The sequence below is a fragment of the Osmia lignaria genome, chromosome 3 (genome assembly GCF_051020975.1).
Source record: "Osmia lignaria lignaria isolate PbOS001 chromosome 3, iyOsmLign1, whole genome shotgun sequence".
Classification (NCBI taxonomy): domain Eukaryota; kingdom Metazoa; phylum Arthropoda; class Insecta; order Hymenoptera; family Megachilidae; genus Osmia; species Osmia lignaria.
The window spans coordinates 10,193,348-10,217,306 of NC_135034.1; the positions used below are offsets into that span (position 1 = coordinate 10,193,348).

Below are 23,959 nucleotides of genomic sequence, written 5' to 3' on the forward strand. Positions count from 1 at the left end.
ATTCTAATAAAAAGTGTCCTGAAATGAAATGAAATTAAAATTAACAGCATCATACCCTTTTTTGAACCTCTTCATATTTTCCACAATATTAAATTGTTGCCACCTTTTGGAAAAGTTTATAGTGCCATCTGGTAATAAATCACTGTTTCCAATGTGCACAAATGTAAGATCTTGTAAAACAAGTCCGCTGGAAGTACAAGGAAAATATTTGCATACATACTGTTGAAATAAAAGAGGTAATCTTTTGATTCATTTCGAAATACAAAATTCTTACATGTATGGAATACATGGTGGTTGCGTTTCTGCCAGAGCTTGCCTGTAAGCTCTAAAACTGCTAGAACTATCAATAAGAGCACAATATTCCTTCAAGCCTTCTGTAATATGTTTCTGCCACTCGAGCCTCCTAATCGGCGCGCTATCCAGTGCAGAAAGCAAGGCTAAGTAGCTATTAAAATTATTTATTTTTCTAAGGTGCTTCATTATCTTAATAAATTTAACCACATATTTTTCTCTATCCTTCGCTTCATTTTCTAATCTATGCTCCAGTATCCTTGATCTGGCCCAGTACGACATTTTGTTGAAGTGTTCTGTAAACCTAGTCAGGTTTGGACTACGTTCTTCGTTTTGTTCTTGGGCCCAAATCAACACTTCCGGTATCTCGATTTTCATGAACAGATCAGCGTCTAACAATGTCATTTGCTCAGCTATCTGTTCGCTCTTAAAATCGAGCAGAGAAGCTTGCTTCGTTGTCACACTTAGAGAAGAAAGAATTGGTTGGGTCGCTTGTAATTGTTTCGCTGCGTGTTTCTCTAAAATCTTAACCCTTAAAGCTTTTGCCATTGTGAGATCTCCGCTGCAGACTAATTGCTGCACGAATTCCATTAACGTTTGTAAGAGAATATCATCGAGATCCGACATGCTGGAGGATATTAATATTTCTGAATTATTTGACATAATCTTAAATATCATTAACTCAAAATCTTTTTCACTTACGTTAAATCGCTAACTACTCTAACTAATAAGGAAAACGCTTCGCGAGCTGCCCTTTGCTTAACGACGTCAGCAGAGCAAGAGAACCGTTGATGACGTCTATGTAATTTTTGAATTAATTCCAATGGCTGCATGAAGGTTCTATAGGTTGTTAAGAATGCTTCTTGGTACAGGAAATCTGTGAATAAAATAAATATAATAATGTAATTATATTCAATGGTTTGTTACAATGCACGGTCATCAATTATAGCAGGTGAGTAGTAGATGAAAATCTAAAAAATGCTGTAGTTAGTACACTGACCTGATTCTTTCTCATCTATGAAGCATGAAAGAATATGAAATACATTATATTCAATGGATAATATTGATTAATTATACAGTTCTTATTTTAAGAATTGACTAAAGATTGTTACCGTGTTTATTAGCTTTGGTAGCATGAATTAACAATGCATCCGGGTGTCCTCCTCGTATATCTGGTCCTTCTTCATCAGGTTTTTTGAAGACTAAATATTTACTAATGTCCAGCTCATCTAGAATACTATCATCCTGATCGACATCTCTTAATTCAAGAGTACTGTCATCGACTGACAATGATGATAAAGCATTGCTTGCCGGTCTCGAGGGAGGCAATATCGGGCCCAGGACAGTATTATTCTGAAAATCAAATATCCGTGGTTAATAATGATCAATCAATTAATTAATGAAATATTTACCAATTTCACTGGAGTTGAAGGTGTGAGTTCTTTCTTATCGTGAATACAAGCTGATTCTTCTATCTTCACCGGAGTTGACGTTACAATTGGGTCCATTGAATGTATGCTTTGTATGCTAATGGTAGGTTTTGGTGATATTGGTGGAGGTGTTACATTTGATTTAATGGAACGCGATCTCTTTGGCGGCAATGCTGGAGGGAGACTAGAATTATCTGCTATTTCAGTTACTGATGGTGTCATTGTTATAGAGGTACTGAAAGAAAAGTACAAAAGATGTTGTTTTCATTTTTCATAATGACAACTATACAAAATTACAGGAAACATGTATACATTTATGTCATCAATTACGTACTTTGAACTATCATGTAAAGTGGTCATAGTGTGAGCCATGAAAGAACATGATTGTGTTGTGGTAAGGGCCATCTCATGTTGTTGCCATTCTGCTTGCATTGAATTATAAGCTGCTACTGAATGACGTGTCCCAAGACCAGAGATAAAGTCATTGTTACTGTGGGAACAGTTCCCAAACATCTCCATGTACGCCATAACTGAAATAGATACAGTCAAAGATTTTCATAATTCTAACAATATAATTAAACATCGAAATATTTATTGTAAAAATAAAATAAAAAATATGAACTTCGTGGATATATAAATATAATACATATGATAGATACAAGCATGATTTATGTAACAAGAAATTATTAAAGCACAGGAGAGTAAAATATATAAAGAAAACACTGATGCACAAGCATGTAACTTGATACATGATCAGAAATAATTCAGGGGGTAGAGAAATTCACAAGAACTTACTGCTGTACGAATGAAATCTTTTAAACAACATCTTTTTAAGAGGTATAAATGAATTACACTTTTTTTGCGATCAAACCTTGATGTATAATGTTAGAAATAAAAAAATAACACATTAATGCAAGCACCAACGATTTGTCGCGTGTATTAAGAAGATTCTTTTCCCGTTGATTCTTCACGCACAATCGTGAAAACGAAAACTAAAACCTCCGACTCTGTACCAGAGTTAAAGAAGCATAAGTGTTAACTGACTATTAGCAAGAAAAGGTCAAGTTAATTAGTGAAACAATGTCGACGCCTACACGACTGGTCCAAGATTAGTTTCTATAGTTAATCAAATCTAGAACTCGTAATGTTAACGAAAAACAATATACTCATAACGTGAAATAATCTGTATTAAATATGTTCATAGAATTTAATATCACAGAGTATTTTCAACTGAAAAAAAAAATGATTAAAAGCAATTAAATTTTATACAATTTATGTATGATAAAAAATTAGTATTATCTTCAGTGATTAAATATTATAAATGTAAGCTGTGAAAATAGCTAAAGATATGAATTAAAATATCCAAGCTTAAATGTTAAATGAAATCATGTATAGTGTCAAATGATCCTGACGAAATGAGATTAAAAGAACGACGAACATGCCGCAGAAAAGCCAGGAGCTTGAAATCGTGTATTAATAAGGCGTGAAACGAAGGATTTCAACTTAGCGTGAACGTGTTTGCTGAGGGATAGCTGAATTTGTGTGGGCAGGATCCCACTTACCAGAATATGCCACTGATTGGAACACTGGGGGATACAAAATATTGCATCAGTTTTAACCTACTATTTGTTGTTAACATTTTCAATATCTATTCTAAACAAAATCTAGTCAATGTTTAAAATAACTTTCTGTGATAATTCTTTTCAATTTATTTTGCCATCATCGTTCTTTGACAGTAATAAAGCAATGATCAATTGCTTTATCGCTGTTTTTATTACAAATTAGAGATCAACTTACTATGACGTTTCTTCAAAGGGAGCGGAGGAGGTTTACTGGCATCTGGACTATCCCCATTGCTGGTATGTAAACTACAGGTTGATAAATGCTCGTTTTCAGGTACATTGTCGTACTGCGATGGCTGACGTTCTTTTCTACGTTTTGATCGTTTTTCTGGCAATGCTGGAGGCATACCGTTCGCATCAGATGCAGAAACTGATTCCATTTCCTGTACAGAATTGAAACTGTAGTATAACAGATAGATACATAAATACTTAATAAACACATGCACCACAGATATACTATATATTACATCAAACATGATTTTCGGTAGTTTCAAAAATAATCAAATAAGTAATACTTAAATTAAAAAGAAAAATATTAATTAAATATCATGAGGAAGAAAATATATTATTTTGAGGACAGTACTTTTGATTTGTAAAAGGAACATAAAATCAAACCATGCAACACCCACATTTACCAGTTTCTCCAACATGGAGGAATCTCCACTTCCAGATATATTTGTAGTGCTGATAGTGCTCTTGGAACTGGTCATTGTCTTTTGGGTGAAAATAGACCCGTTACTATCCGACGACAATTTTGTCTGCGAGAACGACTGCTGTGAATTGAACGTTTGGGAATTATAACTAATGCTGCTTTGCTGAGACGATCTTTTGGATGTTACACTGGAGGCAGTGTAACTTTGAGACGAGCTTCGTTGTGAGTGCATCGATACGAAACCAGATTCTTGCGTCTGGGTCGATAATCTTTCCATTTTTCCTTCTATACCTGAAACAGAGAATCATAAAAAAATTGTATCTGAAAATAATTCCACGAGAAATTGTAGAATCTTGCTCTTACGCAGAAATGTTTTTACTGTTCCCCAGTTCCAGTTAATAGACATGATATTTTTATATAATCAGAATTTAAAAAAAGAAATCCGGTTAAGTGCACCGATCTCGGTGAAGATCTATACGATACTGTTTATTCACGTAGTCTGAAGGTTTCTGACGCCTACGCTACCTGCTCCACTAGCTTATTTCAGAAATTCTTGCGTAATTTTAGCTCCTACATTTTTCTGTACGCTGATAAATGTGCAACGTCACCGGTACCGTTCTACTCTTTGTTCGAGTGTTTGGCAACGGACATAAAAGAAATTTTTCTGTTACCTACCGGTGAATGGATTAAGCATTTCTTGTGGAGTTTGTTGACCCAACAACATGGTGCTTGGTATATTTGTTTCAGAACCATCCCAGCAACTACAGTTTGAACTACCATTAACTTGCATGCCTGAAAATATACAACCACACACTTATGGAATATTATTATGACACTATCGGACACTAAAAAATGTTTAATCATCTCTTACACCACATTATTCTAATTTTTTGTATAAAACAATTAGAGAATTATTTTGAAATGTTTTAAATCAGTGCAGTGTGCATTCTGAGGCTTTTCCAGTAAGACTGATGCAATGATTAAGAGAAGCACAGTTGAGAACTATTTTGCTGACTAAGCTACACTGTGGTCTGGTTGACACAGATGGAAATGTACTTATAGAGTTCTTTCATTGCCTTCTTGAGAAGATGTCACTGTCATGAATTCTTTTATCTTGAAGGATGTCTTATTTTATTTTACATAGATATTAAATTAAGTAACTGCCTAATCTGTTATACATTAATAAAAGTTGCATACTTTTTTGAAGATGAGTAAATATTTAGTTCTTTGCATTTAGTCCTCCTATAGAAATACGTACAAGTAATATTTGAATATTTAATCTAATCGAAATGATATCACCACATTATCAAACCTAAACCATGAACTCTTCACCTAAAGTATAAATCAATATCACAAACTAATATTGATCCAAGAGGAGTGCGAAGCAATCAGACAAAAAGACGAATCGATAGATAATCCATGCAACAGAGTATCATTAATTACCCTGAATAGTAGCCATCAGGCTGAGATCCATACTGTCGTTCAGAGACTCGTCGTTTGGTCCCATGATCGCCCTAATCTCATCCTCGTCGCGAGAATGATTAAGAGCCGAATCCAAACTACCAGCCGATGCGCTTAAAAGAGACGACGAATCCTCTGGAGATCGACTACGAAGTGAAACACCGTCAAGACTAGATGCTAAAAGACCCTCGGACTCGTCCAACAGTTGTTGAGCCCTTGTTCTTCGTTTCGGAGGCAAAGGTGGCGGTGTCCCGGACGAACTATTCTCCTCCGACAGGCACACGTTGCCTCTGAAATAACACGCCCGTACATCATCATTTTTTTATCGAACGATGCATACGGCACGTCGACTAGCATGAAACTTTATTAATATAAAGGATAAACTACCTCTCAGGGAGTGGTGGTTTGGGGGGTGGACTAGAATCCCTTAAGATCGACTCTGAACTATGCGAACTACGGACCAGACTAGTAGTCGCGGCTGTCTGCTCTAAAATCTGCCTTTCCCTCGGGGTTAACGGGATATCGGGTAAAGAATTTCTTTGTGGCGTCAATTCCGATCCGTAACCCGACGTTCTGAAATGTGATATTTTCAATGTTTCCGTGATCGATCGTCAGCCTTTGTGTTCTGCTATGACGGCACAAAAAAATAATCATATTTTTTTAATAGGCGCCAGGGCCGCCTGAAAGGTAGATAGAGGAATCTCCCATCGTTTGTCTTGGCTTCCGAGAGGATTTTGACAAAAACCCTAAAGAGAGCTAGGGAAAGGACCAAGGAGGATCTAACTAGCAATCTTTCTCTAATTACAATAATACAAAAATTTGCTTTTCTAATTAAAACAATTACTTCAAAAGATTTTGAAGGAAGGATGAGGCGGCCCCGTCAGGTGCATGCTTCTTCAATTCGGGAACTGAGATACCTATTGCTAGTCGTGACGGCGGCGGGTTTCTGTCTATTGGTGATCTTCTCGTTCGCCAGGGCAACCAGGTTCTTCACAGCTTCCTCGACTAATCCTATGATGTGCGTCACGTTCTCAGTGTCCAAAGCAGATGATTGGTCACCGTGCAACAGCACATCGTCGCAGAGCTTCAGTAACTGTGCCAGGGCCTGATATACTTGGTTCGTCGCTGATCCCAGAGTGGAGCTTCGATAAAAAATCTCCTTTGTTTGGAACTATTTCTCTTTCAAATAAAATTCTAATAATAAGAGCAGCGATTTACTCGACGCCTTTCTCACTGCTCGCTATTTTAACGAATCGTCTATGTTTCTACCTGTTCTCGTACAGTAGATAGGACTTCAGCACGGTGTGTATGGTGGTGACGGTGTCGAGTACGATGGTGCCGTTGCCCGGCAACATCTCGAGCTTCTTCTTCGACACGACGTCCCTGAAGTGGAGCAGTGCCAGCTGCACCTGTCGCACATGGATGTGCAGGTCACGGAGGGGATTCTTGTCGAGGGTGGTTGCGTCCGTGCAACCGGGTGCGCTTTTGTCCCGAGGTGTTCGCGGCGAGGAGGGCGAGGCAGCCCGTGTAGCTGCCCCGCTACCTCCACCGCCACTGCCGCTACCAGGAGAACGCATGTGGGAGAGCTTCTCCAGGAAGTCCTCCTTGAAGGAGCGCGCACGACGCGCTAGTTTACCGCCGCGCGCCTTCCCGCCGGAGCGCTCCTCGACTTCTAAAATCAATGAGAAAAAAATCGAATGAAATAAAATTTTCCTAGAAACAAGAATTATATATAAGTATTAAAGTAGTCGCGAAACGTAATCTGTATCCAGTACAATGAAAGTTGTATAAAGCGTTATCATGACTTAACGCACAACTCCATTAATTTAGCCAATTCCGGCCAGCTCTAATCGTAAGTTAAGATGGCAATTTCGGGTATCGGACTGGGGCAACGGCTGCAACAGACGGTGCAGCCGATAACAGGAAGAAATACGAAGTTTCCCTTGGTCATTGTTCTCCACGAGTTTCCCAAGAACACGCTTCTATCGCGTCGATTGCACATGTGCACCGGCTGCTGTGCAACGTCAAGCGTCGAATGCACTTCCGACCTTTTAAATTGCTAACTTATATAGCGTACTTAATCCTTCGGGTAAGAAGGATATACGTATATTGAGAAGAGGTTTATGTTCCTTTCAATAAATATATATTTCAAAATGAACACTTTGATGATTTTATATTTTATGAAATCAATGACTTGTAATTTTGTATTAATAAAGGTTACCTGTCTAGAGAATGATGCGTGGAAATTTATATAATTACTGTAATTACTAAATACTACCATGAATATAATAGACGTCATGAAATTTGCAAGATGAATTTCACAACGAGCGTGTTACGCCTCTTGCATAAATTTTACACGAGACCTCGTCGAGTGCAACGTGCATTCGGCACTCGACTGCACCGGCTACGGCATTGAAATAATTTTTTTGTCTGCTTCTTTCTCTCCATGGAACAGCATGGGTTATTCCATGTCATGGCACTCGAATGGTAACGTTGGCAAACAACGTTAAACGCCAAATGGGATCGTATTGATTCTCTGCAATTTTTCTCGACACGGGGGATACATGGTCATCGATTTCAATAATGGATTTACGATCGACGAAATCTGAATACATGGCTTTTCATCAGAAACGAGTGTTTCAATGAGAACCAACTAGGGTGAACATTTTTTTGGAGGGAAAAAAAGGGATTCCAGGAAATACGATTGTATAATTTGTTTTCAGGATTTCAACGTGCACTGTTGTAACTTTGTTGGAGAGGCAGTCTGGTTCCGGTATTCGTTTTGGAGATGAAAATCATGACGAACTGGTGAGAAAGAAAAATGACAATTTTTTGACAGTTTGGAAATAAAAAAAGAAAAGAATAGTTTTTGGTTGCTTGAAATTCATTTTGGTTCTGAATACTGATTTTTAATAAGTCAATTAATTGAAAAAAAAATAAATTATAAATTCATCAGAGTAGACAGATAATTAATTTTTCGATAAATAAACTATCATTCAGATGATGAATAAATTATCTGCCGATGTAACTAACTTTACCTTTTAATTGATAAGTCATTAATAAATCATCAGGTATATATTGAATATTAGCGACAGTAATTATATTATTTTATCACGTACATTATTACTACATAATTCTCATGTTCTCCAATTAAAAAAGAAGCAGATAACATATTCTCCAATAAACCACTAACCAAATTATCGCTAAAACAGCGGATAATCGAATTGTCTGTCGGTAGAACTTCCTGCACCCTTCGATTAATAACCCCACGCTGGAATCATTATCAACTATATACAAGGTGTCCTATTTTAACATTAAAATTAATAACGTTCGATGCACATTTATTTTTAAATTGAAAATAGATGAACTTGGTAATTCTAGTATTAATTTAACTAATGTTCAAAAAACAACCCTCTCAAAATAAATTAAATTTTCTTTGGAATATTTTTACAAAATCAAATAATAATTTACTAAACAACTGTACGAATTGTAGTAGCATCCAAATTATCTCCAAAACTGCGAATAATCGAATTGTCTGTTGTTCGCAGTTCCTGCACCCTTCGATTAATAACCCTGTACTCGAATCATTACCAAGCTATTTGAAGGTGAACAGAGTAGAGTGGATTGAACAGTGATCTTCGGTGGGTGTGTTTCGCAAATGGGTGGAGAAACGCAAGCAGCCAGGCAAAGCAGCCTGTGTGTACGCACGCCGCGCCGGTAAATCAAGTTCTATTCACGAATTCCGATTGAAACCTCAATCAGACGTGATTTGCGCTAAAGGCACGGCTCGGATGGCCGACGATGATAATAGAAAACATACGGGGAACAAGGTAGACGGGGATGGATGGTACACGCAGACCAACGACGGATGCAAATTGCCGTGATTGACTGGATTCACGGAACGCGTTCGATTCCCATACGCCTACCATGGGAACTCGCTATGGAACCTCGACACTGTACTCACGCGGTTATTTGCAAACCGCGCGGTGAACGGCTTCGAGGGGGCGGACTTTTTTTTCGCCCTGGAAAAATCGCCGCTTCGTTTGTCGATCGTTCCGCGTGCAAATTTCACTTGGAACACTCAAATCCGGATGAAGGATTCCGTTTTTTTTTTTTTCGAATAGAACATCTAGACTTGATTGCTCGATCGAAATTCAATGACACCATAGACGAATCTTATTGATTTGATGATATGAAACTACCGCAAAATGGTACTTATGGCACATCAATTCAAAGTTTAAATTACACTGAACATAATAACACAAACGATCCTTCGATATCAAGTAAGAGTTGAATAATTCAGTAGATAAACGAGATAGCCTGTATCTACAGGAATATTAAATTCACATGTTATTTAATATCATATAAAGAACCTATCCCTATCGTAGTTTTCTCCAAGTAAATCAACCACCCTCGTCCGAAAGCTGTCCCGTTAATAACGAAGATTATCGAGCGAAGCGATCGCTAGGTGGACTTGCACGCGAAATTAATAATAGAGAGAGGGAGAGAGCTTTTCATTAACCAGACCCGGCACACACGTTCTCGTACCGTTTGCCACGAATCATCATCGCGGGTTACACGGAGGCAAGCTTTCGTCTTTTCATCGTTATCGTGACGGTGCAGCGTGCTCGAGAATGTGCAAGTTGCGATAACTTTCCGCCCGTGTCCATTCATCAGCGTGAAAGCTTTTCGCTGGCCACGCAACGATTCCTCTGATTATGAATACAGCCTGGAGGAAAATTGATTTCAAATCGTAATCTAAGCGAGAGATAACGAGTTCCAGAATTGCATTATTTTAATTAACAATTCTCATCTCAACCCCTTCTTCGAATCCAAGAATCACCGTAAAGACTCGTCGATCCCTTCCCATTTTCCACCGCAAAGTCATCGGACCGAATTCCCAACGTCACGGATTAATTAACAATTACCAATAGCAAATGGCAGTAGTGTAAACGTTAATGGCCCTGAGATTCATGTTTTAGGGTCGCGTTTACACATGTATCAACACGACCGCGTTTCCCCGCGGAATTTACGAGAGAACCGGTCCGCGTTAAACGACGGGAATTCGGTTTAATTGTTTCATGGAAATCCAACGAATTTGCATAACCCCTCGAACTTCTCTTCGGCAGGCTATTCGTCTCGAGAGACCGTACGGATCGATGAGGAACTTCCGGCGACTTAACTAGCGATCATCCCGTAGTCCAGACTGCGTGCAACCGCAATCTACCTGCAAAGTTCGTTTCAGGAATTCCGGAGAGAATGGTTGTTTCGTTTGGGAAAAAGAAAAAATTTCAACGAAAAAAGAGCGTGTCCCATTGAGGATTTTCACGGATCGGTCGATTGCTCGCCAGTGGTTCGTTAGAGGCTTTAATGACCCGCTTTGCGCGTACGGCTCGATAGACGAGATCGGCTGAAAGATGAGTACGGACATTTTGGATTTTTTCTATCTGGTATAACGTAAGTCTTTTTTGAATAAAATTTAATGGTACTGTTTTTATCGAGATAGTTTTCTGTTTTAATAAAATGATAATAATTTTAAATGAAAAGACATTGTAAAATTTCTATGTAAATTTATCTTTTCTATATGGAAATTGACTAACGAAAATGTTATTTTTACCCCGAGTGTATTTGCAGTACGATTACATAAGGTAAATAAATCCGTCAGATAAATTGATAGAATATCGTTCGAATAAACAGGAGTTCAGATAAATGTAATTCAACTGTAGTGAACGTTACGAAATAACCATTGCATTGCTATTCCATAACCATTATGAAAACTACCCCGTAACTGCCACTTTCACCGACAAAACAAATCGGAGCTATCTGACGCAACGAAACCATCCCTCTCTGCAATCTCTTCTTATTGTTATGCATTCATCAATCTTCTATTGTCGCAACAGTGTCATCGAATGGTATCTACGCTTTTGGATGAATATCGAGGTACACGACACACTTGAGGAAACTCGATACCTCTACAGGGTGTACCATAATACGTGTTTATATTTTTAATTTGCATCGATTGGCGTAATCAAGATTTTGAAAATTTTTTATTCATCTATTTTTACTAAGGAAAATTAATTCGATCACGAGTGCACATCTAGTATAATAGTTTCTTGCATTCACCCGATGTAATATCACGAACAAAACGACACAGGACGTGTCTGAGGTAGGGATGTGCGGGTACCCGATATTACCCTCACCGCGGCAATATAACGAGAGTAAGGGAAAAGGAAAAAAGGATTGTTCGTGTTGGAACAGCACATAGGAAGGTACTACATACCACGTCACGTTCATGCGGAAACACGTGTGCGACAGGAGACGAGACGATGCCAGGGTTATCATGGTCTGCGGTTATCGGATATACACGCGCACTCGCGATTTCACGGCAGCCACCTAATGGGAAAACGCAAATTTTCCGGGTATTTGCGAGAAATCAGAATCATTCTACTTTTTCCAGAATGGCTTATTAACTCTTTCACTGGGAATCATGTATCCGGGGTATTCAGAATAAAAATAAGGAAAAAGGAATTTAAAGGCTGATAATATTCGTGAAATAGAAAAATATCCTATTCCAAATAAGAAAACTAACTTTCAGAATTAATTTTTGCAGATATTTAACTCTCGAACGGCGGACCATGGAGAGAGCCCCAAATTTAATTTTCTAAATTTTATACTATTCTTTTAAAATTATGAAACACCATTGTTTAAATATTATACATTTAACTTTAGATTAATATATTTCGTAAGTTTGACTCAGGCTCCGCTGTTCAAGAATTAATTAGACACCTGATCATCGATTTACCATTTCTCTAATATTTTAAATAAAAATGATACTCTTCTATTGTAAATGAAATAATAAAATGTCTTGTAGATAGAGGCTTCGATACTTTATCGAGTTTCGAACGAAAAGAAACCAGGCACGTCAGGTTATCTACACACATACCAGAGATAAGTTTCGAGCGGAGTATGCGCTTGCCAAATGCATTTTCGTGCAGTTGCATCAGGCGCGAACGCGCATTCAGGAGGCGGAGAGGATCTCGCTGGACAAGCCAGCTAGGCGTCTCCTATCTGTTCGCTTCAGGCAAATAATCCGTTAATTTTCCGGAACACGCGTGTCCCGAAGGCACGGTAGCCAGTTTGCACGGCGCATTCCGTGACACGAGCAACCCCGAAATAACCACGAGGTTGTTGCACCGCCCCATGATACACGGTCCCCGTGTATACTCGGTCTCCAAAAAACGTGCTAGACACACCATTCGAATTTCAACGTTTCTCCTCTGGACTTTGGGGAATATGCGTTCGAGTACAGGTAACAGGAAAACCGATACAGTAATGGTCGTTGCATTCCACATGGGGGTTGTAACCAGATTCGTTTCGATGCTTTTCAATTTTTTTTTTTTAGACTATCAAAAGTTTCGAAGTTTTTTGTCAAATTTCTTGCAATAATTTCAAAGCATTTGAAGTACATCAAAATGAAAATCTGCCCCTAAAAAAAGAAAAGGTACGTTTTTCACAAACGAGGCTTGCCGAGAGCGATTGGGACGATTAAACGATGCAACCAGGTAAAAAATTGCATAACATTCCCCGAGCCCGGTTATCCATGGTTCTGGTTCGAATGCACCCTTCCGTGTTCGTGTAACAACGATACAGAGTTTCGATTGTCTCGAAAGCTAGCATCGAGAGAGGATTCTCGTTGTCCCCCGACGGGATGGAACGTTTCACGCTGTTTCATCGTATTTTGGCCGCGGGTTTCGGCCTCGCTCACTAAATTTAGTTCGTTGTTCGAAGCCACCATCTTGGAATAATCCTCTTTCGGCGTTTAAGCTATTTCGAAGGCTCTTTAAGCTCGCGCTCCACGTTTCTTCATATTTTGCCGACGTTTGTTCGAGATGGCTTAAAAATCACTCCATACTGGATCCTTCGCGCTAATATTTTATTTTCAGACTTTTCAATGCATATTCTGTGTGAAACATATTCTGTAATATTAATTTAAAATAAAAAAAAATTAAGAACTCCTGAATTTGTAATTGTTGATATTTTTGAATAAATTAAATTTTAATGTATCTGATATGATTTGAATATCCGATGGAATGAATAATTTTTAGAAGAATATAAATAATGATTTGATTCGATTCAATCTTAATTCATCGAATGATTTCACCCCTATGGCAACAGCTCTAGGGGTTCACTAATATCAGCGTCGAATCGTGAAATTCTCAGCTGGAACGGTTCACGGTATTCCGTGAACATTAAAGTCCCGTAATTGCATCGCTGCAAGCGAAATGCAGTAGCGAACAGTCGCGAAAAGGAGGGACGATATCGTTGCCCGGTTTCCATGGATCGTTCCTCTGCTTGCGTAGAATTTAGCCTGTTAACAAATTGGCTCGGGGAATTTGTTGATCGGAATCCGTCCAACCGGCATGATCAAACAGTTGATTGAACTGACAGAGATTAAACGAAGCCCATTAATATTCTGGTAATAAGTGTGATTAACTATGTCGCAACGTGGATTGTTGTTTGCCCGCGTATCACGAATTTCATCGAGTTATTATATAAATTGGATTGCTTTCATGGTTTCCTTTGGAAATAACCAGTGTTATTAGTAAGAAAAGGTTTACGTAGAAGGGAATTTATCTACCGATAAATCGTCTATCTTGGTTTCTTTTTTCATTTTTTGAAGATGTTAGGGAATCAGAGGGTGATTTATAGATCTTAGAATAGTTCGTTAAAGGAATGTAAAAATTCTCGATCTTTTAGGTAGGCAAGCTTCTTCGAAAGTGAAGATAAATCTCCGAACTGGAGGAATGCGAGGTCAAAACGAGTCTGAGTCTCCCTTATACCATTCATGAAGGCTCTTCTTTCAAAATATCGATGTTCTGAACATGAATATAAATCATTCTATCTCGCGTTGTTAATTAATCACTCCTTAAGATATGAAATAAGAATTAAAAAAGAAAATTCTGATAAAATTTGATGACATAAAAATATCACAAAATAGCACTTATGCTATACCAATTTAAAGCCTAGAGCTTCGAGAAAATGACTACATAAACGCATCATTACAGTTCTTAATATAAAATGGCTGATTGCCAGTTGCAAAAAGCAATGACCCGATTTCGAAACGCGTAAAGTCAAATACGATTTGATGACATAAAAGTATCGTGAAGTAGCACTTATGGTACATCAATTCCAAGCTTAAAGCTCAAAGAAAATGACTACAATTGAAATCATGCCAAGCTTAATGCGTTTGAAGAGTAAATTCAAAGAATTTCATGAAATTCCATTGGAATCGTATCAAATCCAGGGAGGAAAAACTAAATGGAAAATCCGGGAGCAAATTGATTTTCAAAGAACGAGGGGTGCTATCTTATATAAAACACGGGTATCTTTCGATATTCTCTTCAAATGCAAACAGTAGATCCATTAAGGGGCAGGCTTCGAACCCTTATAATGTTTGAAGATGACCGCAAGAGAATGCTTTCAAACGACCAACGAATAAAAGGACAAAATATAAGAATTGCCTTTTTTCTTTAAACAGCTCGACACTGGTTGCCAGCTGAAGAGTTCGCAAGCATAATGGACCGAGTCCAGTTGAACTAGGCTTACTATAATTTTCCTGGTTCCAGTAAAAACTAAAGACACTTCCAGAGTTGTGGCTCAAAGTTTTGGGAAAATAATGCGCTTCGAAACTGCAGTTTCGACCCGGCATTCCTGTTCCGGTGTATACTCTGTTTGAAACTTTAAACACATAAAAGGAGATGAGGTAGTGATAATAATCATAACTATGCTCGTGTACTGCACCGATGGTTAAAAAATTTTCATATTAAATTATAGGCTTTCGTTACATAAGAATAATATTTAAGAATACGAAAGGTAAAGGGATGAAAATGAAATAAACAAAGTGGGTTAACAGAAACATTATCCACTCTAAAGTTTAAGAATTACCGGTGTTAATGTAAACACGTTAAGAGTGAAACTCGTGCAGCCGAGTGGATGAGCTTTTCTAAATTTCGCTACGTGCAAGCCATTGCTCTTTTTTTCCTCACGTGAAAAGCGGCTAGAAAAGTGGCTGGCAAAATGCGGACGAGAAGTGCACTTGGCGGAAGTGCGGAAAAACGCGAGTGGCCTGAACTGCATGCTTCCGGAATTTCAACATTATACACCTTATACGAGGACATTTTCACAATTGTATCGCTGATCTTACACCGAGCGAAATAATATGAAAAGATAGAAATAGAAGAGATACCTAGCTAGAATTCAATCAATGATGAATAATGACATGATTTCATGACATAAAAGTATTACAAAACAGCACTTATGATGCATCAATTTAAAATTTAAAGTCTGAAGAAAATAACTATGTAAATGGTTGCAAATAATGAGGAATATTGAGGTTTCAGAATGAACCACTTGATACACACTGATCCTTTTCGGTTTATGGATTAATCCATGGCTCGAAATAACCATTTTCCTTCGAAATCTAGCTAAAATCATGGCCGTTCATTTGCATTTAATTTTCCCTGGCTGCAAAATAACGGGAATTCCCGATTTCGCTGTCGAGTTTCCGTCGCTTTGTGCCAGTCGAAGAGATAGCCGTAAACGCAAGAAAACCACAGAAAATCGCTTTCCTCTCGGTCGTAATCAAATAAGACTCTGCAAACAAGAATCCAATTTCCAGCCATTGCTGCCCTTCCCTATCTACCGATGCTTTCTTCCGTATAACACGAGCAGAGTTTCGTTTTCCTAGGGGACGGGCAAGAAAGAGAGCTTTTCTACGAACGACGATAGTAAACAGAAAGAAAATAGGGCTGTGATAAACATTCGTTAACTAGGAATATATCGCGATCCGTGTTTAGGAAATATTTTATCGATGGTAAATTCCTCTGTTTCTTTCCTACGTTGTTTCACTGTTATAACACAAATGTGGAGTAGAACGTCAATTATCTAAATATCTGTTATCTGAGGAATTCATTATCGGAACAAGGAATGAGTCACTTATTCAAACTATGTAACAACGTTTACATTTTGGAACACGTATCACTCTTGCTTCAAATATTCGAGTTTCAATGTTTGCTCCCGATGCAGTGGATATTTCATATTTTAACTTAAAAGCATTACCCCGTTTGAAAAAAATATCAAGCTTAAAATGTAGGATATTCTGTGCATGCACGGGGTTAATCCGCGCTTCATTTAAAATGCAACCAAGGAAATTTATAAATTTCCTCTACGCTCTCATAAAGCACGAGAAACGTTCGTTTATTTTATAATAAATTCACCACCCTATTTCCCTACACCCTTATCTTGAAAACTTATTAAGAAAGGGTTGCTACTTGCTAGACGAGCAAGTTTCCCGTCTACTTTCTCGGGTTGCATTTTCGTTTACCCGCTCGGAAGGAACTTTTCAGTCTAATAAATTGCTCGAACATTTATCCACGTTGTAACGATTGACATAATAGTGTAACACGTGTGTCGAGCATGTGTGATGTTGAAAGAGGGATGCGCGAGGGAAATTAGATGCAGAACACTCCCTCTGCTAAGTGTCTTGAAAAAGGAGATCCTTTTTCAGCGAGGGTTTCTGAAAATCAACCACACCTTTTTTTTTTTATCGTTAAGTGAAGGATTTTGAAACAAGAAAATTTTAATTCATAAATAAAATTTAATTTCCTTCAAATAAATTTCCGTGGCTCTCTAATTTTCTTTTTTCGTATTTCTTTTAGTGCGTTTACTGAAATGCGGTTGAAATTTCCAGGGTGACTGATTTTTGTGGAAAGTCGGGTTTATCCCCAGTCATTCGTAAAGCTTTAGGGATAAGAAATTGGATATCTAGTTTGCAACGAGATACTCTAATCGCTCATTCAGCACGGATGAAAAATTCTCACGATCCATCCTAAGCCGAACATCCACCATGTCGGCCAACCTTAATACCATGGACTGCGTAACGGGAGCTTCTAATTAATTAAGCGACCACGTGCACAGATAAAGTGAATTTTCTTTTGCTCCGTTTCAATGCTAAGAATTTTATCAGTCCTCCCCTTCGCCTGATTACTTATCCCGTTCAATCAACCGGAATAGATCTTGTTCTCGCTTTAGTAGCTCCATCAATTAACCAGGAATTCTTTTGTTAATTAATTTTGTTTGTAGAAAATGTATCTTGTTTTCCTTTTTGGAGAAGGTAAATTATATCGGAGTCATTCTGTACTCACATAGCGTTTGGAAATTGCGTATTGCGAATCCATTAATTAATTATATGCGTTCCTGATAGATATGACGTGTTTGTTGCTTCTTGTATGAGTCACTCGAGAGACGAGTTTCAAAGACAAGTATGTACAGTCTGATTTAATTTGAATCGAAGAGAAAAAAGTTCAATTTTTACCAAAAATGGAATGAGGAAAGTTAATGTTCTTGTCACCTAAATTTGCCAAAATGATGACACCCAATTAATGGAATTTCATTAAGAAATTTTGAGAACAAACTTGAAAGCTTTTCTTAATTTTTTCAAGCTCCTTCCAAAAACGTATTGAAAAGCTAAAAAAAAATTAGAATCCATAGATCTCCATTAATCACGATTATCTTCCTACACTGGAGAATCTGCTGTACCATTCGATCCATCAACTTTCCATTATCTTCTCTTCTGTTTACCACACTTCTCCGTAAATGGATACGAAAAATATTTAATCATCGTCCTTCCATCCAAGAATATTTTTAACCAGTCCCAGGATGACCGTGTGATGGTTGATTTAAAATCCAGTCGTATTAGCAAGAACACGAAAATAAAAATGTTAACACATTGGATGACTTAAGGCTGACCTTCGTCCTTCTGTTCATTGAATCGTCCGACCGCCTACTTTCGTGCACTTGTCGTGATCTCATCCCTGAATTCCTTCTCTGGTTATGTTTTATTATGTTTAATACACCAGCTATTAACAAGTATTGGTACTTTTCATGCATTCCTGTATGATTACAAATTTTCCACTTGTTGAATATTTGATGCAATGTGAGTCACGAAATAAGGTAATTGTCTAATTGATGGTATGTTAAGTTTCAGAAGCTTCTAGGGTGCAAATTCTATTCCCAAATATTTATTTTAAAATTTTTATCATTTTGATTACCAATATAATTACACTACTACTACTACTACTAAAATAGTAAAATTTTAATAGCAAAATTGTGACTTCAATTAATTTAACTAATAAATTTAAAATAAGGGGCTGTAATCTAAAATTGAGAATAGTCAGCTTACTGCACAGTACCTTGCCATTCTATTATGGGCAACCGAAAATTTCATTTATTGCTTCTTCAGCAAAATATTGAATGAGGTAAGTTTCCAGGTACACAGAATGGCCCAGTAACTTCCCCAATTTATTGCGTTCAAGTCCAAGTGACCGAGCAGCCGCATTCCCGCCAATCGGACGTAAAAATGAAAATGCCTAGACGTCTCAGAATGCGGATACAATAACGTTTCTTCCTACGATCAAGCGGCTTGAACCGCAGTAATACATGGTACACGCCCGTAAAGTGAGTCACGGTCTGTTCCTCTGTACAATATAATAACAGTGGAAGCCGGAAGAGGTTTTCGTTATTAAGCGTTTCGAGACCTACTGATTTATCACTTACAGAAGAAGTAACGTTAGAAACATGCACGTCACTTCTGTCACCAAGTTATTAATAAACGCCATCCTGTCGTTGCCACTGTGCAACCATGATTGATCCACCGTTCACGTCGTCTCGTGCGCGCCTTTAAAATTCAAATACCGTACGAAAAAATATCGAGAGGAAATTAAGCGTGAAGCGATCGGCTAGGCGCATGCATATTTCACCGATTCAATCTGAATACATTGTATACCAACTGCTGGCGAACATTTTTGACCCGATATCAATTCCTAACGGTTTTACGAGTATTACCTGGTTCGCATGGCTTCACTTTTATGATAGAATGCATTTACCTTCGACTCTTTTGTTACGAGCCTGTTTGGCCGTAAACTGTTCTTAAATTATGACAAGAAATTGTTCATTGAAAATGAAATTGTATAAATACAAGTGTCATTGATTTCATCAAATATGCAATTGTTAAAGCTAATAAAAGTTTCTAATTAAATATTTATTTCCAAAGATACGATACCATTTACCTTTTAGCGGGCTTCAAAATATTTCTCCCTTGTCCACAAGCTACCAAATTCACCGGTAACCCTTTCCGTTTAAGTTTCGTTCAAGCACCAATACGAAATGACCATTCTCGTCGCGTAGTTCGTCGAGATCGTTAGGATAAATTGAACTTCAACCTTTATCAACACTTGAACCTTCGAGTCACTTGACCGGACCGAAATCTCGATGTATGTACCGATGTGTCGAGGAATTTAAATGGTACGCGTATCACTGGGAGAAATCATGGGTATATTTCATTCGACCGAGTTTCTTCATCGAAGAGGCCGCTTTCGAGCGGAAGCCGCAGATTTCTCTGCCACAAAGGCAACCGGACACGTTGACAAACCGAGAGAAACGAAACGATTGCCAGAGGAACGAGAGGACGCGTCTAACCGTACGTCCGGAACGCGTGGCGTGTGCGCATCGACTGCTAACTAACTTCGCCCGACCAGCATCGAGTACGATCTCTTCTCTGTTTCCCTCTTTGTCCCGCCGAACCTCGTGACCCCTCTACTATCGCTCTCTTTCGCGCCTCTCTTAACGATTCATTGTTTAAATAAAATTAATAATACAAATTTCTTCTCTTCTTTATTCTGATCTATTTTGAAAAGTATCGATCATTTAATGTTTTCTTCTCCCTACTCAATAATTAATTAAACAAGTTAATTACTATAGTGAAAATGGGCACTTGTTGCAAGATGTTTTGATGCTCTAATTATTTTTTAAAAATAGGAATAGCTAAATTTCAAATTTCAAGCTTCCTATTTGCTATGTTATTAGAAATGATATTTTTCTATTGTTTTTTTTAAATTATTCAAGTACATGTAATTTTGTTTATATGGCTGGGCTGTGGTCATTATGGAGAAACGACAGATTTATCTTTATTTTTTCTTGTCTTAGGCAACAATGAGTTGAGCAGTCGAAGCTTAAAAAGGAAATAAAACGATGTTTGGTTGTAATTAAGTTGGTTAACGATAAAGAATCTGCAGAGGCGTTCGAAACGACAGCCACCTCGTTGCATTTGGAATGCGGCACAGCAGTTTTATAAACTTCTTCGACTGTTCTCGTGACGGAAATCGAAAGCAGACTTCTCTCGCCCTTTTCGTGGCCGAAGTCGAGATCCCTTTTCTCTTTTTCCCTTGATATTCGACTCCTGGACGTGACTTCAAAGGCTTTCTCGTTCGTGCTCGTTTCTAAGCGAACAGTAACTATTCAAGAAAATTATGAAAATTCGAATTCTCACCGTTTCTTTTTACCGATGGAATACCATATCGTGGAATTCTTGGAATTTATTAGATTTTGTAAAATCACAGGTTCGAAGAATTTATCAACTTTGCAATTATAAATATCAATATTGGAAATATAAAAATTCGGAGATTATCAATTTTGTAAAAATTGAAATTCGAAATATATAAAAATTCTAACAAATAAACTATTGTATAGCTTTTAAGGATATTTGAAAGGATTTTTGAATTACGTCCACGAAATGGTGGGATAGTACTTTCCCTCCCATTTGTTCCTTTTCCCTGCATTCTTTCAACTACCCTTGTGCTATTTCCTCGACGAGTTCGTAGTTCGTCGTAATCATAAAATTCTGGATGGAACTCGTGGAACAAGTGGGACGACCGTAAAAAAACACGATCCTCATGCATTTCGACTTGCAGTACCATCCGATTGGTTGAATTTTCTCGAATACCTTATACGTACCCATGGTCAGAGGCTCATTTCGTACAATGCTGTCTGCCGAATCGTTTTAACTCACATTTTTTTTTTCACCGTTTTGTAGATGGATCGATAAAACCCAGCAGTAAATTTTTTAGAAGAGACTCGAAGACCGGAATATTTGATTTTGAATCTGGTTAATTTTTTCTTTTCAGTATAAAATGCTGAGAAGAGGACAAAATGGTACTTCGGTATTTCGTTGTACGATGAAACTAATTTCCATATTTGAATAAAAATTAGAAGAAAATATTTTTCAGCTCAAATTTTCTTACTTGAAATATAATTTTAATTTCAATATAAAAATAACAGCTTCGTTAATTGCAAATGTTTTGTACCTATCTTCACTAGATCGTTAAACAACGTTGAAAATTCATTTATTTAATTGATAGAGTTTTACGTCGACCACGTGTTACAAACACGTAGGCAGCCGCGTGTGCTCAGTTAAAATATCGTTTAATTAACGCTGGGCTGGACAGAAATTTGTTAACCAAAATGGCTCTTCTATCGTATGTATTAAACAACAACGAGCGTGAACATCACAATGCGACACTGTAATTAAGCAACAATATTCCGTGATCAAAGTATCGAGTATGAATAAAGCTTCTCGATAGTTTCACGGATTTTTATTTCAACTTCTTGGCATCAAATCTTACGGGAGTTTCGGTTTTATCTTAAAACGAGTTCCGCCGAAACTGTAACAAGTTTCCTCGAGCCAGAATCAATCGATAAGGTGGAAAACTTGGCGAATGCAATGGAAGAAAAAAAAAAAGCCTTCATCCCTTTCTGTGCGTGCTTCCGGAGTCTGAGAGGAAAAGATGAATGCTACTTCGAGTTAAACTTGAAATAGAGCTTTCTTACGTGTTTAAAACACCATCTTTTTTCCAACTTACTCAGTTCAGCAACAAAATTTTCCAAGGGATTTCAAAGGGTAAAAAGTCTATCACGATTTCATGACATAAAAGTTTCATGAAATTACACTTATAATACATCAATTTAAAGCTTAACGTTTCTTGAAAATAACAGCATAAAGATTTCATAAAAATTCTTACTACAAAATGGCTGGCTTGTAAATAAAAAATACGTGCCAAGTTATAAAGTTGATTGTTACACTGTCTACTTCGACGAAGAACCAGCATTTCTATATTAAAGATAATTAAAAAATGCTTATACAGTTATTTTTATTAAATTCTAAGCTTTAAATTGATATATGACAAATGATATTTTGTGATATTTTTCTGTCATGAAATTAACGTGCAATTCCAACGACACTTGAAAAGAATAATCCTATCAATACGATAATTAATAAATCAATATTCCACACAATCTACCGTGCAACAATGCAATCAAAATCTCAGCATGCATAAATCTCAATAATTCAACGATTTCGTATCAACTTCTTCCCAATCAGGCGGGGATAATAGGAACAGCTAACGACTTTCCGCGACGATATCGACTTGCATATTAGTCCGCGTCGGGTCCCGAGGAATTCGCGGTTGCAATTTGCGTATTAATGGGGTCCCGTCGAGGTAGCTGCGTTTCTGACTTTAGGGGGTGATAAACGTATTTTATGGACGGGATCCGCAGCGGTTTCTCCGCCGTTTCAATTAACGGTAAAACACTGGTGCACCCCGTGTGCAACGCTGCGCTTGTATGCGTTTCGGTTCACGTGCATACACCAGGCACCGACTACGCTAAATAAAAACCTAATGGTTGGCACGACGAACGAAACGGGGATCATTTTCATTTTTCCTGGTCGCGCGTCTGGATCGTGAGAAAACGCTGAGGAAGGTGGTCTCTCCACCCCTCGGGAACATTTAATTGCAACCAGGAAATTATACGAATTGTGGAGTGCAATTTCTTGTTCGAGTATAATGGTTTAAACGGATCTTTTTGTTTTCCACTGTTTCAAATTAAATTATACAAGTCGGAGGGTGTCTTTTTGTATACGACAGTTCAAAGAAATTTTTCTTTTTCTCTTAATATTTAATTAAAGGCTGCAATTTTTTCAGGGCGTCTCCCTCTTACCCCTTTTTTGTTTTTAAATTTATAACAAAATTATTTAAACTGCGGAGTGAAATTTATTTTTGATATTTATTTTTAATATTCCGCGGTGGTTAGAGAAAATATTGAATCGCATATGTTTTCCCAACCGTTTGAAAACTGATTTACCTCCAAAGCCGCCGGAGAACGTAAATAATCGTCCAGAAGCATTTTACAGGACAAAAGAAAGGTAGAACGACACCGGGGAAACTTTTAATCGAAAAACTTCGAACAATGCGTCCTCGTTGCTTTTAACAATAAGTCCAATTCAAAGCCGGACTCGCGGTGCCTCCTTAAACGTTTTATTATTCCATAGACTGTTCGAAATGTGACGACTTTGTCTTATTGATTATCGATGACTTTAATGCCGTGATTATTTGCTTCTCGCTACGACTGGAGATCGGTACGAAAGACGTTCTAAGAACGGAATTTAATTAATGTTTCTTGGGCAACTCGACGTCGTTCTTCGACAAATTTCCTCTTACGAAAAGGAATTCCATTGTTTCGGTGTGTTTCATTGAACGATAAGAGTAATAATCTTAATTCAAATTTCTAATTCGAATAGCATTACTCCAAGAATCTGCAAATTTTCAAGATAT

The 23,959-nt window shown here is 37.7% G+C and overlaps 1 protein-coding gene across 4 annotated transcripts in view; it reads right to left on the minus strand.

Annotated features, from left to right (window-relative positions):
• C3G (C3G guanyl-nucleotide exchange factor) overlaps positions 1 to 23,959 on the minus strand; it is a 43,212-nt gene that overhangs the window by 6,417 nt on the left and 12,836 nt on the right. For 3 of the 4 annotated variants that reach the window (XR_013065214.1, XM_076693193.1, XM_034332440.2), the window contains exons 3-16: positions 6,726 to 7,128; positions 6,374 to 6,598; positions 5,844 to 6,029; positions 5,439 to 5,746; positions 4,671 to 4,787; positions 3,973 to 4,286; positions 3,519 to 3,726; positions 3,284 to 3,307; positions 2,056 to 2,251; positions 1,704 to 1,956; positions 1,404 to 1,644; positions 994 to 1,168; positions 275 to 919; positions 56 to 187 (exon numbers count right to left, since the gene is read on the minus strand). Coding sequence is in view for 3 of the 4 variants with exons in the window: in XM_076693193.1 (XP_076549308.1) it covers positions 56 to 187; positions 275 to 919; positions 994 to 1,168; positions 1,404 to 1,644; positions 1,704 to 1,956; positions 2,056 to 2,251; positions 3,284 to 3,307; positions 3,519 to 3,726; positions 3,973 to 4,286; positions 4,671 to 4,787; positions 5,439 to 5,746; positions 5,844 to 6,029; positions 6,374 to 6,598; positions 6,726 to 7,128 (3,427 nt within the window). In the remaining variant the exon portion in view is untranslated. The remainder of the gene's footprint in view (positions 1 to 55; positions 188 to 274; positions 920 to 993; positions 1,169 to 1,403; positions 1,645 to 1,703; positions 1,957 to 2,055; positions 2,252 to 3,283; positions 3,308 to 3,518; positions 3,727 to 3,972; positions 4,287 to 4,670; positions 4,788 to 5,438; positions 5,747 to 5,843; positions 6,030 to 6,373; positions 6,599 to 6,725; positions 7,129 to 23,959) is intronic. The other variant, XM_076693192.1, reaches the window with a different exon arrangement.